The sequence below is a fragment of the Podarcis tiliguerta genome (genome assembly GCF_965153285.1).
Source record: "Podarcis tiliguerta genome assembly, chromosome: 1".
NCBI lineage: Eukaryota > Metazoa > Chordata > Lepidosauria > Squamata > Lacertidae > Podarcis > Podarcis tiliguerta.
In genome coordinates this window covers 45,805,415-45,821,810 of record NC_139534.1, presented here as the reverse complement: position 1 = coordinate 45,821,810, position 16,396 = coordinate 45,805,415, and the positions used below count along the sequence as shown (strand labels likewise).

Sequence of the window (16,396 nt, the reverse complement as noted above, 5' to 3'; positions counted from 1 at the left end):
CGAGTAAGATTGCCTTCCATAAACACGGTTTAACAATGAGTCCGTAAGTGACTGTGGAGGCCAGTTCTGGATCCACACATCCTTCCACAGTGGGGACATTGGTTTCCAGGCAGGAGTTGATCACGGTGTGGATTTGCCAAGCGTGCCTTCCTCCTAGCACGTTTCTCCCTTGCGTCCTAAGTTCGGGTGTCTTCTCCATGACACCTTTGGTAAAGGCTGTTCTCCAACTGGAGCGCTCACAGACCAGTGTTTCCCAGTTGTCAGTGTTTATACTACATTTTTTTAGATTTGCCTTGAGACAGTCTTTAAACCTCTTTTGTTGACCACCAGCATTACGCTTTCCATTTTAAAGTTTGGAATGAGTAATTGCTTTGGAAGACGATCATCAGGCATCCACACAACATCACCAGTCCAACAAAGTTGATGTTGAAGAATCATTGTTTCAACACTGGTGACTTTTGCTTCTTCCAATACACTGATATTAGTTTGTCATTAGCCTGTCTTCCCAAGTGATGTGTAAAATGACTCCATAAGTTGTTCTAATTATTGAGTGTATGTGTGTTATTAATCAGTTGGTTGGAAAGTGTTCGCACACTACACATTCCTTATGGGGTTTAGAAGCAGTGAAAGTCTCTTCCCTGTTCCAGAGGGACGGTACCTGCATTCTCCTCAGCTGGCCTGTTTGGAGGGAAAGCTGCTCTAGGCATTGTTGGAGCTAGGTGCTCTTAGGCAGGTGCCTGTATAGCATCAGCCCAAGCACTCCTGGCAGCCTCTGGCTGGCTTCTGCCAAGCAGAAAAGAGCGGAGTGTGTGTGTGTTTCTGCCTTCCCTCAGGAGTTGCTTTCATTGGCTGCCACTGGGATTGATATTTCCCATCTGGTGTGTTATCTACCGACTGTCTCCCTCTTCCTTTTTTGTTTCCATTTTTTAAAATGATGGAAACAGGCTTGCACAAGGCCCCTCTCCTCCTTCTCTGAATATAAAGTTTAGAATCTGACTCCATGCCCAGAAGTAGGGCTTTCCCCCAAAGCTAGCTGTTGTATTCTTCTCAGGGGAGAATATGATGAAAAAATATGACATGTCAAACTAATAGGAGCCATCTTTAAAATAAGCATGCAGAAGAGCTTGATGCATGAGTCTTTAATAATGACAAGATCTGGTTAACATGCTTGTGAACCCACTGCTTCCAGAAGTTATCATAAAAGGTTATGGCCAAGCATTTGGGCTGTTTCCCCTCCCTTTTAGTCAAATTATTTTTTCAAATGCCTATAGCACCTTTTAATCAATAAATGCTCACTGGGCAGACCACAATAAAAAAAGCCATTCAGTTATTAAATCCCTCCAATAAAATTATGAATATAAAATCAATCAAAAGGTGGAATTATTTTTATGGAAATAGATGTAGTTTTTTGTTTACATAGCAATAATAGAGGCTAAAATGGAAACCTGAGTGGCAGTTGTTGCCCATAAAGAGATTCCTATTGGATGAAACCAAGGTCCATCTTGTTGGTGACCTTGCTTCCTAAAATGACCAACCATAAACGTCCTGAAAGCCCACTAGCAGGGAATGAAGGCAACTGCCCTTCCCTGTTGTTGTTGCTGCTGCTGCTTCCCAGCAACTGGTATTCAGTGGCATACTGCCAAAGTCCTAGTCAGCTAACACTGATTGATAGACTTCTCATCTAGTAACTTGCCTAGACCCCCTGTAAAGCCATTTGAGGTGGCTTTAAAGGTGACTTTAAAGGTGGTGCTCTTTAAAGCTGAATTGGAGCAAATGGCAATCCTCAGTAAACTCGAATAGCTTTAAAGCATGGGTTTTCACGGGAAAAGCCCTGGAACAACAACAAAAAAGGGGTGCTCAATCAAACATGGAGCTTTAAAGTTCCTGGAAAGCGCGGAATAAAGGTAAGTGTGTATCAGTCCTTAGGAACCTTTTTCACTATACAATTAGGCCACAGGAAATGTTGCTGCATTGGAGAATAGACATTAAAAAGACACTCATCATCATATTCCGTTTTATTCATAAAGTGCCTAAAATAACTAGTTGCTTATGCAATATCTTTTTTTAAAAAAAATCTGGCTCCCTAATCCCTAAATTAAAAATTAACTAGTACAATACGACGGGTAGCGAAGGAAACAGAAGCAGTCTGTTCAGTAATGCTGAGAAGGCTTAGAACACATGAAAATAGCAGATTATTTAATATTGTTTTATATTTAGGTATGTGTCTCTCAGAACATGTTTTGTTTTTAATCGGGTATTCTTGTTTTCTGTGACCCTGCTGCTTCAAGTGTGTGTAGATTTTAAAAACTGTTAACAGATTTAACTTAACACTTCGTTTTGCAGTACATCAGTAATAGCGAACAAAGCTCTCTAGATCTGCTGTGTTACATTTTAAGACAATATGAAAATGCATTTGGCAGTAAGGTGGGGTGTGCTGTTCTAATGAGGCTGCCACGCTGCTCCCAGCACTCTTTCTTTCCTGGGCTGCAATCCAAAGAGCCCTCTTAAGCACACAGAAACCCTTTCATATGTGCAAGCAGAGCTTTGGAATTTCTCCCTCCCTCCACCCCTCCCTTCTCCAACAGCATCACAAACTAGTTTGAAAACCAGGGTTGGGGAACTTTTCTGTGGTTCTCCAGATGTTGCTGAACTACAGCTGACATCAGCCCCAGCTGATGGCCAATAGTCGTGGATGGTGATAGTTGTAGCCCATCAATGTTTGAAGGGCCTCGACTGCAAACTCAATTCCAGGTTTTGAGAATAGTTCCTCAAGCTTCATTCTGAACCTCTGTTAGGAAAAAGAATCAAGAGGTGTGATGTACAGTGAGCCCACAACTTGCACACATTTAACTTGTGTGCATTCAGTTTTACGCAGGTGGGGGGGGGGGAATTACAAAGGAGGTGAGGTTTTGGGGGGGAATGACTTTGGCAATCCCACTTGCCATTGAACCCAGTAGGTTTTGACCATATGTGATTTTGGCTTTAGACACAATCCCTGGAATGTAAACCCTGCGTAAGTTGTAGGCCTGCTATATACACAAATGTCCAGCTCCTGGATTTGTGGACCTAATTTGATGCAAAGTGGATTTATCCACTTAGACTGTTGCTGTCTGTCACTGGAAAGTTCAGCACTGGCAAGACCACATATATGGCAGCACACGGTTTCGTGTTTGACATTCTGGTGTGCGTTGCAATCAATGTTTCCTGTTTGTTTTTCTTCATGTGTAGTAGCTTGTGTTAGTTTTGGCAGTTAGATAAAAAGAGAAAGCCAGTGCTGTTCAAACACCTGCTAAATACGCTAGGAATTTACTAAGCTAGTTGAAACAAACAAACTGTTTGTTTGTTTCATTTAAGAGGGGTGTGAGGCTCAACTGCACACTAAAACACACAGGGTTCCTATGCTGGGCAGAAGAGAAACAAGCCTGATATCTCTCTGGTGTCTGGAATACTTTCCCAGCACCCTTAACTGGTGAGGGAGCACACACTAAGTCTAAGGGTGTAATGCTATGCAAACTTGACAGAAAGCTCTACTGAATAAAATAGGTCTTAAGAATAAACTTGCATAGGACTGTGCTGATCACCTACTGAAAATAGAAGGAAACAAAAATATTGAAAGCTGGGTTGTTAGGGAAGATTGCCTGGGGTCCTCCTGCTTGTGGATCCAGCTTTTCATTAAAAAGTTACGAACTGTACCTTTAGACTTCCATGGAATTTGAAGAAGACATTATCTCTGCTCCCTTTGGTCCTCCTCTCTTTGGTCCAGTTATGTCCGTAATTTGTTGGACATACCCATTTTGTGTCCAGATTTTCACTTTTTAAAATATGGCAACCCTACATTAGAACACAGCAGACATAGTATTGTTGTTTTACATGAGAGATATTTAGAAGCTATTAACAGCAGTGGGATAACATAGATCACAGGTGGGCAACTTGCAGCCAACACCTCATTTTATGCATCTCACGCCCCATTTGTCCAATCCATATCAGAGTTAATTCCTTCCTATTAATTTCCTCCTTATTTTTCCTAGATTTAAAAACTGTTTCCCTATCTTTTTTATTTAGTTTCAGAACAATTGGGAGGGGCAGCAGCACTTTATATAGTTTTTTTTTTTTTAAATTGTTTGTATGGTTTGGGGAAAATAAATTTCCCCCATCCCAAACATCTGAGAGCAATTTGGTAGGCTTCTTTCATTTATAGCACACTAGCCAGAAATGAAATTGTTTTGCTTGCTTTCCAGAACAATATTCACCTGTTGAGGTTTTTAAAAAAAGTGTTGTTTTTTAAAAATCCTCATGCCAAAGGTTTCTGGAATCTGTTTAAAAAACTTTGCTGCTTGGGTTTCTTTTTATTTTTTAAAGAAGTCTGAAGTACAAGGGTGAACCAATAAATGTTGTTACTGGAAGTAGAATGGCAAAGTCAGCATTCCATGGATTGGTGATAGTTCTGTTGTGGGGTTAAAAACTTTTGTCTTTCCATTTCTGTGCAGTCAATGGTGGCCTTTCTAAAGGATCCAGAAGGAGCTCCATTGTGGGAGGAAGATCCTGAAGCCAAAGACATTGTCCACATTGACAGTGAAAAGGTACGTTAACCAGAATTGTGAAGTGCTTGGAACAAAACAAAGTTCTTTCACAAAATTAACTCCTGCACATAATGAATGCAGAACCCTTTGCACTCACATGAGCTGGAGAAAATCAGGGAAATGTTGTTACTCTTAAGCTTATAAATTTTTGGAAGGCATGTTTAGCAGAGCTCCATATTCTGTAAGCTAATATGCTTTAAGGGCACCAAAGAAGTTGCACAGGGCATGAGAGAGATGCTTTGCAATTGCATGTTGTGCATACCCCCTTGCAGAATGCCTTAACTGCATCAGCTACTCTAGGCACCAAATATAACTTGTGCTCTCCCAGCTGATAGTTCCTTGAACTTTACAGTTTTCTAGTTGGCTTGTGGGGTAGCTGCACTAATATTTACAACATGGAACGGTTGTGATAAATGGCTGGGTATCACGTGGGTATCACATAAGCAAAGCCCTCAGACTTCTATTACTTCATTAATTTGTTTATGCTCGGCACACCTGTTGGTTCTGGCATCATTATAAATCTTTATGGTTTAAGTAGTATGATGACCCTTTAGGTTTTTACAACAGGTTACAGCTTTGAATTGAACACAGCATCAAGGCTGAGCAAAATGAGCATATTAATCATTGAAGGCTGTGATTAAATGGGTGATATGATCCAGTTTAAATGGAGACAGAATGAGGAATGGGTGAAAAGCGAAGGGTTGTTGCTTAGTGGTTGAGCGCAGGCTGATTTCATTGAAGGCAGTGTGCTGTGCTCCTACAGATGGACTACTGACTATCCCCCTGACCTTTATAGAACTGATGGTTCAAATGGTGAATTGCTTAAGGATGCAAATGCACTTTTAATTTTTTTATATATGAAGTTCAAAATTGGTATATGTAACCAGCAAATCCTTAGGATACAACAGAACGTGAATTAAAATGGATCAAACATCTTAAACATGGGAATATTCCTCTGTTTGGATTATCCCATGGGAAATGGGTTCTGAGTCATACCACAGGGGTTGGTTGGAACATTTTGGATTGTAACATGTTGAGGTAAAATATAGAATCCACAATTAATATTTTAACTGGAGCAGAATTAGCTTTTTTGGCAAGGTACTAATTGGCGTAAGTGACAGAATAGGAAAATGACTGCTCCCCAGAGTGCTCTCGTGCCATCCTTTTTAAAAGCCGTGGAGGGACTGACATGGTAACCAAAATTTAGATGCATTTGATGGCTTACAGGTTTGAATCACTGGCAGAGATTTAAGGGTCATGATAAAGCCCTTTGAGTTGCAGGACACTATAAGACCAATAGGAAAACTATGTATGATGGTGTGTTCAGTCTTAATGTGGGCAAATGAGGACTATGGCAAGGGATAGTGAGGTTACCTGAGATCTCACATGCAGCAAATAGAGGCTGTTTAAGCCCAGCAAGGCTTCCCTAGCCATCAAATTATTTTGATTTAATAGCAGCTAATTCATAAAAGCAGAGAACAGTCCTAAATCATACACCTACTTTTGTTGCAGAAATTTAAGCTTCATCATTCTACTTCCTCCTCTTTCTTGGTAAACTCTGAGCAATGTGTGTTGTATTCCCTCCCACCCACCCTATTGATTTTAAATTTTAATTGATTGGTCTCTGGCTGGTATTTCATAGAGTCATTTCAGTTTCTTAGCTTTCATTCTGGTATTAGGAACAGTTACTTTGGCATTCACTTTTTGTAAGAAGATTAATTTTTAATGTTCACCTTTCTGTTCTCTATTACAATCTCTCCTGGGGTCATTTTCAATTTAAAATTTTCATCTTGCCTTTCTAATCATACTGGCTCTGAAAAATCCATCCTTATAGTCCCTTCATAGCCCTGGATTGGTTTGTGTTGAAAGGAAACAAGCAGATTTTTCTGTCCTTAATAAAAGTGGGGTGCCTGTTTCATTGAAGAAAACCGTCCTGTGGTTCTGGGGTAATCAACCAGAGGTGCATACCTCATCTAATTTATAATACTTGTCTATTTTTTGACAGTTACTTGGCAGTTTCTGGATAGAAAGTACTGTAAGGGTAGACAACATGGTGCCTTCCAGCTGTTGTTGAACTACAACTCCCATCACCATTGACCACTGGACATGATGGTTGGGGCTAATGGGAATTGTAGTCCAGCAACACATGGAGGGTACCACATAGGCTTCCCCTGGTAGCTCCTGTGAGAACAACATCTTTATTTTCCCAGCCCAATTTAGATACAGTTTCCTGATATTTGCACAAGCCCTGGTGAAACCTAGGCTCACATGCTTCCCCTTTTGTGCTCATGAGAGGGAAAGTAAAACCCTCTGTTTTCAATTTTAAACAAGCTATGGTTCCCTGTGATGTTGAAACTTGGGTGGCTGTAGTTCATTTAAACAGTGATTTAGTGGGGCAAAGTCAGGATGAAACTGTGGTTTCAGACTCTGACTTGTATTTACATTTAAAAAAACCACCACAGATACAGTTCAAACAAATTGTAGCTCCCTAAATCCTGATGTCACAGGGAATTGTGATTAATTTGAATCTAGAAGCAGTTGCTTCCAGTCTTCTCCATTTTGGACACAAAGGAGAAAAGGGATTTGCGGGAGTGAGAGGCTAGCTGCAGTTCATCCACTTAGCAGGAAATCATGGTTTCCTATTACATCTGAAGTGGGCCTTGGTTAGCTTTTATGTGAGTTAGCTGAGCTAGAAAGTTGGAGGAGAAAATTATGTTTGTATCTACTTTTAAATACCCTTCAGCTCCATATTCTCTTGGCTATAAAGCTGAGAAAGGGGTGAAGAAAACAACCAAATTTGATGGGTTCCCTAAAGAGTATTCTTTAGGGAATCTTGTAACTACAGGAATCTTATAACTACAGCAACAAAAAAGTCAGAATGTAACACTATAAATAGGGTAAAATACAGTGATGAGAATACACAAAGAACAAAAATCCAATATGGGTGTAAAGTTGCTCATAAATCCATCAGCACAGATGAGAATCATAGAATCATAGAGTTGGAAGAGACCACAAGGGTCATCGAGTCCAACCCCCTGCCAAGCAGGAAACACCATCAGAGCACTCCTGACATATGGTTGTCAAGCCTCTGCTTAAAGACCTCCAAAGAAGGAGACTCCACCACACTCCTTGGCAGCAAATTCCACTGTCGAACAGCTCTTACTGTCAGGAAGTTCTTCCTAATGTTTAGGTGGAATCTTCTTTCTTGTAGTTTGTATCCATTGCTCTGTGTCCGCTTCTCTGGAGCAGCAGAAAACAACCTTTCTCCCTCCTCTATGTGACATCCTTTTATATATTTGAACATGGCTATCATATCACCCCTTAACCTCCTCTTCTCCAGGCTAAACATGCCCAGCTCCCTTAGCCGATCCTCATAAGGCATTGTTTCCAGGCCTTTGACCATTTTGGTTGCCCTCCTCTGTACACGTTCTAGTTTGTCAGTGTCCTTCTTGAACTGTGGTGCCCAGAACTGGACACAGTACTCCAGGTGAGGTCTGACCAGAGCAGAATACAGTGGCACTATAACTTCCCTTGATCTAGATGCTATACTCCTATTGATGCAGCCCAGAATTGCATTGGCTTTTTTAGCTGCCGCGTCACACTGTTGGCTCATGTTAAGTTTGTGGTCAACCAAGACTCCTAGATCCTTTTCACATGTACTGCTCTCAAGCCAGGTGTCACCCATCTTGTATTTGTGCCTCTCATTTTTTTTGCCCAAGTGCAATACTTTACATTTCTCCCTGTTAAAATTCATCTTGTTTGTTTTGGCCCAGTTCTCTAATCTGTCAAGGTCGTTTTGAAGTGTGATCCTGTCTTCTGGGGTGTTAGCCACCCCTCCCAGTTTGGTGTCATCTGCAAATTTGATCAGGATGCCCTTGAGTCCATCATCCAAGTCGTTGATAAAGATGTTGAATAAGACCGGGCCCAAGACAGAACCCTGTGGCACCCCACTAGTCACTCTTCTCCAGGATGAAGAGGAACCATTGATGAGCACCCTTTGGGTCCGGTCAGTCAGCCAGTTACAAATCCACTGAGTGGTAGCATAGTCAAGACCGCATTTTACCAGCTTCTTTACAAGAATATCATGGGGCACCTTGTCAAATGCCTTGCTGAAATCAAGGTAGACTACATCCACTGCGTTCCCTTCATCTACCAGGCTTGTAATTCTGTCAAAAAATGAGATCAGGTTAGTCTGACATGACTTATTTTTCAGAAATCCATGCTGACTATTGGTGATCACAGCATTCCTTTCTAGGTGCTCACAGATTGTTTGCTTAATGATCTGCTCCAGAATCTTCCCTGGTATTGATGTTAGACTGACTGGGCGGTAATTATTTGGGTCCTCTCTTTTCCCCTTTTTGAAAATAGGGACAACATTTGCCCTCCTCCAGTCTGCCGGGACTTCGCCTGTTCTCCAGGAATTCTCAAAGATGACTGCCAGTGGTTCTGAGATCACATCTGAGATATATCTTAAATGTTCTGAATAAACCCCTTTTGAGTAAATCCCACTGGAAGCTTGCCCCATTAATTTATTTTGGATTATCTGCATTTATGAAAACATATCAGCAGGAAAACAATGTGTTTGCTTCATTTGTAAATCTGTGGAAATATTCCACTTATACGGAGTTGTGTTGTAGTTACTGTGGAGTTGCAAACATCTGCTTCTAGCAGGCTCACACTGTTGTCTTTAAAATAACTGAAAGCAACATATTAAAGATAAATGGTTTGTTTGTGAGAGAATGCATTTCTCTCAATAGTAAAAATAAAAATAAATCTAAGCCATAGTTCATTTGTGCCATGTCTTGGCTTAAAAACAAGAGACCCATCTTGGCCTCATAAATGTATGTTAATAGTGAATAGTGGCCATGTTCGATTGCTCATAAAACATGGGTTTGAAACCTTGGATATGGAGGTATTTACTATGTTCTTAAAAGGCATAAACCCATTACACTTCCTGTAAGCAAGTTTTAAAAAGTTTTGCATTTTTTTTTTTTTTTAAGAGAAGGGACCTGGTGTAAAAGACCCAGGGCCTTATCAACACCCCTACTTGGATTATCACCTAAATGCAGCAAATTCCTCCAATTCATCAACCTGTTGGGGCCTTAAATTTGGCACAGTAAATTCTGTTATTCAAGCCCCTAATACAGACCAATCCTTACTCCATATATTGACACATGTAATCCAGACTATATGTGCTTGGAAATTTTACCTGAAATCTGTGGGGATATATTGTTTCTTAAATTCAGGGTTCTAATTATAGCATGTTTATCTCTTTGGGTTTTAAGGAACTGAAAAGACTTTTGAAGAAGGAAGATAAGCCTCTGCTGCTGATGTTCTATGCCCCCTGTAAGTAATTAATATGCTGATGTTCTGTGCCCCCTGGAAGTAATCTAATATGCAAGATCTCAAATCCTTCTTTTTTCTTTTTTTTCATCCTATGGTCCAGTAAAACAATCTGGACTGTCTGTTAAATTCAATTTCATGTGTATGTGATTGCCATATGGTTATCAATTGGCAGATGATTTTTTTCCACTTCATATTCTTCCTAGCTCAGTTCTCCAAATTTCAGTGTAAATGCTGACAGTATAGCACAAGAATATTTCAGATATTTGCTTTCTCTAGGAGCACTTTCCTTAAATTATTGAGAGAGGAAAAACACTTGGCTGGACTTGCCGTTATAGTTCATATTTGTACTCTCAGTTCTAAAAACTGAGTTTAGGAAGCCTGAGGTACCAGATCCAAAACATTCTTTGCTCCAGCCTTAATCCATCTGAAAAATGAATGGATGTGAATTCATATTGACCCACCATTATAACAGACCACACGAAGGGAGCTGTACTGTTCCAGCCTGGCTGAGTTTGCAAGTTGCTGGACGAAGTCAGAAGAAGCTGATCTTGATTAGCAGGGAGCTCGCTAGAATTAAGTGGCACAGGACCTTGGATAGCTCCCAGTGACAGCAGCTGTTGGTTCCTTAGCTTTCAAACTTTATTAGAGACTGATGTCTACAAGAACCCTACCAGTGAAGTTGCAGTCAATATAGAGACAATGCTCTGATTTCAGTTGTGCACTGTGAATGACCTTGCACTGAACCCTCTAAGGGAATGGACAGCTTTGGGTGGTGGTTGGGTTGATACAGATTCTCAACAGAGATATCTGAGCTGCCAGTCCAAGATCTACAGTCTAGTTATTCACCTTCCTCAGAGAGATTAATAGGGAGTTTCCCTTCTGCCTCTCCAATTTCTCTTTTCTGGTGGGTTTAAATATTCCTGGGCAGATGTTGCTGGCTCAAAGTAATCAACCAGTAAAGGAGGATGTAGGGGAAGCTTGAGGTCAATATCAGATGGATCACCATTAGAATCATTGAGGGCCTGGATCCCAACAGGAAGTTCATGTGCAGGTCAGATGCAACCCATCACTTTAGATATGAACGCATGCCACTGCAGGCTCACAGATAACTGGACTCATTATCTTTATTAAGAAAGACTTGCACGTCACAAGTACTTTTCTCTTCCCATCTACTACTCAGAACCTAAGGGTCTGAACTGGAATCTAGAGGCTTAATTTATTAGCTGTGAATATGTCCAAACTGCCCATCTAAAAAGACATGCCTTTGAGGTACAATCTTGAACTTGTTCATTATTCATCTACTGCAGGATCTACTTCCATCTATCATCTGGCAGAATGTTAGTGGCTTGTTGTTTTGCCTATTGCTATTCAGTTTGCACCTACATTTCTCTTCCACTACTGGCTATTGTCATTTGAAACCTTGTTAAATGAGATAGAGACTGTATTGAACATGAGAAATAGAATCTTTTCATTATATCGAATGCAATAGACCAGTGGTCCTCAAAGGGTGTGGTGCACCACACTGGTGTGATGGGAGAGGATATTTAGTGTGGTGGGAAGATTCAACAACAATCAAAGAAATTTGTATACAATTTCATTTTGAGAGTGATTCATGTTCTTACGTAGCTGCATTGTTTAATACTTTATGGCTGTCCCATTATCATGTTATAAAGTAGTTGTGTTCTATTAGGATTGCCATATTTCAAAAAGTAAAAACCAGGAGCTTTTCTTAGGAGGACCCCAAAATTGTTGCAACACACAAAAATGCGATTTTTCGGTTTGCTTGCCTAAATTCCAGGACAAACCGCCACCTTCCGGAAATTCCCCCCGGATGCCACTTCCACCTTTGAAATCCCGGCAGTATCTAGGAAATCCAGATGTATGGCAACTCTAGTTCTATGTTACAAATCAAGCACTGCTAGGAGTTGTTTTGTTTTTGTTTTCCAATTTATTATCAGTAAAAAAAATTTGGTGTAGTGTGAGCAAATTTTCATTCTGAAAGTGGCCCAGATAAAAAAGTTTGAGAGCCACTGGTATAGACCTAAAAACACCTCAATTCATCCATTATACATGGATTGTGAGAAGCACTGGTGTTTCCTTGGCAAACACAGCTGATGTGTAAAGTGGCTCATAGGAATATTTATATCATTCCATATTCAAAGGTGGGTCGGGGCTGCTGATTCTTTTAGAAGCCGCACAGAGAGACTGGGGCAACTCAATCAGATGGGCCAGGTATTACTACTACTACTAATCCTCATGAGGATATGTATGTATCCTCCCTCTGACTATTGCTGTTTTATGGCTCTTTCAGATGACATGTAGAATAGCTGCTAGTATTGTTTTCACCTTCTCAAGGCTGAATACTACTGCATTTTAGCCACGGATCACCAAAGAGAGTAAATTAGTTGTAGAAAGAAAACCATCCTGTGCTTGTTGCATATGGAATTGGTGTTGCAGTACATGACTTATCCCTTCCAGTTTTTGCTTTTGCTCAGACTGATGTTTCACAATCTCCAGTTTGTTCCTTGGGTTCTCTATAATGCTGGCTCCCTTTATTGTTAAGGCTGCTGTTGCCTGTGGCTCCCAGACAATTATATGTGATGGCATGTTTTTCAACCATGCAGATTTACTCTTAACAAGCCTACTAACTTCTGCAAACACGGCAGAATTTTTGGATTATCTCTGAATGGCCGCTGTTTTCTGGCTCGCAGGATGTAATGCAACCGCCTGCTGTTTTATATCGGTTTGAAGCTCTCAAGCCTGCTTTAGGCCTGTAAATCATTCATTCAGGGAGAGTCCATAGCATCAGAACACTTTCATACTATTACTCTCTAGCAAGTAACTTTTTTTTTTAACAACAAAGTATTTTCCTTCAACGTACATCATCTGACCCTTCAGTCGGTTTGAACTATCCCCCCCTAGACACACTGCTTTTCTGCCTCCTTCCAGTTTTCTTTCCTTTGAAGCAGGAAAACATTTGAGGCAGCAATATTTTCCTTGTTTCTAAATGGCTGTGGAGGAGCCGAATTACTATTTTAGCAGCTTTTAAAAAATTTCTCTCCCTCCCCAGTTTTCATTCAATTTTATAACTTTTAGTATAGACAGTTTGATCTGCTGGTGTTCTGGGTATACCCAAGACAAAAATTAAACCACTAATTGAAGTCTAGTAAACTAAAGATGCTTACAAAGGTCTCCCCTTACAAATGTATTTATATATTTATATATTGTTGGGTTCTGATTTGCCTGATCTTGTTTGTGGAGAAGTACTTGAAAGTGGGGGTGGAAGGTGGGGCTGAGCTGGTTCCAGCCAAGATGACTGGTACTGGGAGATGTACCGGGAGGAAGAAGTGGACTGCTTAGGATTCAAGCAGTATCCAAGAACCTTGTTTTGTTTTGTTTTAAGATTTATAGAAAGGAGAGGTCACAAGACAGTGGTGAAAAGATCAGGAAGATTTGAATGTCCTACAGACAACAATTAGGACAGGTCAAGGCTGAGGACCTTCCTTTACCTGTGCTAGAATAAGCCAATAATGTTAACAAAAACGTATTGTGTGGGATTGGTCTATTTTAGGCTATTCAGACTGAATGCTGATTTTCTGGCTTGCCTACTATACTGAGCAGCAGATGCAGGCTGCTAGGCTATATGGTCCAAGATGTCACTCAATTTAGTCAGTATCCATCCTTTGTGTAAGAACTTATGCTTCCTACTCCCACAGTGTTCTGTTTAGTATTAGAAGAAAGTGCCAGTTTGCAAGGTGATTTTGATTTGTTCAGCATTGTATGCATGTAGTTTTTAGCATTCCACAGCCAGATGATGACTTGGCTGCATTCTCTCTTTTACTGACAAGTCTTCAAAGTCTGGCACCATAAGCTTCTGGGTCCTAATGAAGGTGGCTCTTTGAATTACCACTATTCTTAGTAATCATGCCAACATTGCCATTGCTTGTTTTTTTATCTCTGTGTGCTTAATTTGATGAAAGGTGCTTCAGTTAAATTCCTATGGCTTGTCTCGTCTAAATTAAGCCGGTAGAGCCTATTAGCGTACCCTGGGTTGCTTTGGAGGCCTCGAGGTCGGAATTGAACCCGTGCACAATAAGCAAAGCAGTTACTCAGCCAAATAAAGCAAAATGGATTTAACAAGATGACTAAACCACTGCAAACAGATCAATAGTGAATTAAAAACAAGATAAATCAAGGTTGATACAAAATAATGGCTATGAAAATAAGGGTTTATATATCTCTAAGCACCTAACTGAACTTAGGTTACAGAGTCCTTTTTGAAGATTTCTGTTTTGTTTTGTTTTTAATTTAATATTTATTAGATTTTCATGGTATAATATAAACAAGACATAAAAAAACAAAAAAGAAAAGGGAAAAATACAATAAAGAAAAAATGCATTAACATATAATCTTTTTGAAGATTTCTGAGTTCTACTTTGATTCCAGTAAGTCTAGTTTTATGGATTCTGTCCCTATCACTAGACATGTGTAGGCTCAGCTAACTGTATCATTCCAGCATAGGCTCCCTTAAGTCCTATATTCTTCTTGCCACAATGGGTCTTAGGTAGAATTAGGACATATTTGGTTAATAGAGACTCTGGCCTGGTTTTGTTGTTGCTTGGCAAGCTCCAAAGGATTCTTCTTCAGTGTACAAAATTGAAATAGCTGGATTCTTGCAAGTTTCAAAACTGAACCAACCAACTTCTCCTCCTCTTCCTCAGCTAGTTTGAGAATATTCGTACCTGTACTGGGCATCTGCTTTGAGATGAAAGTACTCTTGTTACTCCCCAAGAATTCTATAGCTTAACTCTTTTTTATATTGGGTAGGAGAGAGATTCGTACTTGTCCAGTTTTTATCTTCCCCAATACTGTCATCATTGCAACACTAGACATTTCAGTTACTAAGGCTAGTTTTTGCTTTCTCACTGGAAGGAAATTGGAGCTGATATAAGAGATTTGCATATACCACTTCAAACATGATGTGGAGAGTATTGTGAAGTGGGGAACTAGATACAGCATTTGAGATACCAATCAGAATGCTATGGTTTAAATGATGCAGTACGGCTGTATGGCATTTATAAAAACAAAAAGCAAATTGCCGTTAGAACAAGCCATCAAAGAGACATACTTGGAGCCAGCCTACCCACAAGACAAAGTGAAGCTACTGCCTCAGGTGGCAGGATCCGCTGGGGCAGCAAATCCCAATGTCAATCTGTCTCCCCCCACTTTTCCTGATGTAGATCTTCCACCACCCCTTCTTCCCTGGAGAGGAGAGGGGCACCATTTTGGGGTCTGCCTCAGGTGTACAAGGCTTTAGAATATAGGGCCAATGGGAAATGCCTAAAATCTAGACCTTGGCAAGTAAAGAATAATTCTGTGTGTTTTAAGTTGTAAGTTCCCTAGCTCCAACTCAGTGGAAATGATAGGAAATGTAGGGGCATTTTTCATTTGATGTCCATGCAGATGCATTTAATGGTGTCATTAATTCTCATTCTCTCTCTCTCTCTCTCATATATTAGGGTGTGGTGTTTGCAAAAGAATGATGCCATCTTTCCAGCAAGCATCCACAGAAGTTAAAGGCATGTATGTAAGTGAGATGAGTTGCAAGACTAATGAATGTTCTGGTGTTTTGTTTTTGTTTCTGTGCAGCTTCATGTGTGTGGGTGTTTTCTGTCCTTTCTGTACAACTATTGCAACATGCAAACAGATCTTACCATATTTAGTTTTTAAATGGCATCCCATTTTTTCCTTCAAAGAAGTCAAAGAAACTGACAATACAAAACATAGTCATGAAAAACCTTCAAAGAATCATAATCCAAGAGACAGTATTCACTTTGGTAGTTGTACTGTTGGGTAATGAATATTGATCAGTACCTAATACTGTTTTCATGCCCTCTGTCCACATGGTGCTTGCCACTGACAGTTAATTGTAGCTAAATATTGGGAGAGATGGGGACAGAGGTGGCGCGGCGGTCTAAACCACTGAGCCTAGGGCTTGCCGATTGGAAGGTCAGCGGTTCAAATCTCTGCGACGGGGTGAGCTCCCGTTGTTCAGTCCCAGCTCCTGCCCACTTAGCAGTTTGAAAGCACGTCAAAGTGCAAGTAGATAAATAGTTACCACTCCGGCTGGAAGGTAAACACTGTTTCTATGCGCTGCTCTAGTTCGCCAGAAGCAGCTTAGTCATGCTGGCCACATGACCCGGAAGCTGTCTGCGGACAAGGGCCAGCTCCCTTGGCCAGTAAAGTGAGATGAGCACACAACCCCAGAGTCGTCCGCGACTGGACCTAACGGTCAGGGGTACCTTTACCTTTACCTATTGGGAGAGGTGCAGTGCCCATACGCACTCTAGCTGCATCATCATATCTATAGTCCATATTCTTGATGGAGGCTGGGGAGAGCTCCTTTCCCCACATGATGATAGGAGACTGGGGGATGAATACAAGCGGTGAGGCTTTTAGGACTGTGTTTA

General features: G+C 40.6%; 1 protein-coding gene across 2 annotated transcripts in view; it reads left to right on the top strand.

The window, feature by feature from the left end:
• PDIA5 (protein disulfide isomerase family A member 5) overlaps window positions 1-16,396 on the top strand; it is a 145,115-nt gene that overhangs the window by 61,634 nt on the left and 67,085 nt on the right. For both annotated transcript variants that reach the window (XM_083410050.1, XM_083410051.1), the window contains exons 6-8: window positions 4,488-4,580; window positions 9,866-9,926; window positions 15,446-15,513. In XM_083410050.1, coding sequence (XP_083266176.1) covers window positions 4,488-4,580; window positions 9,866-9,926; window positions 15,446-15,513 — 222 coding nt within the window. The remainder of the gene's footprint in view (window positions 1-4,487; window positions 4,581-9,865; window positions 9,927-15,445; window positions 15,514-16,396) is intronic.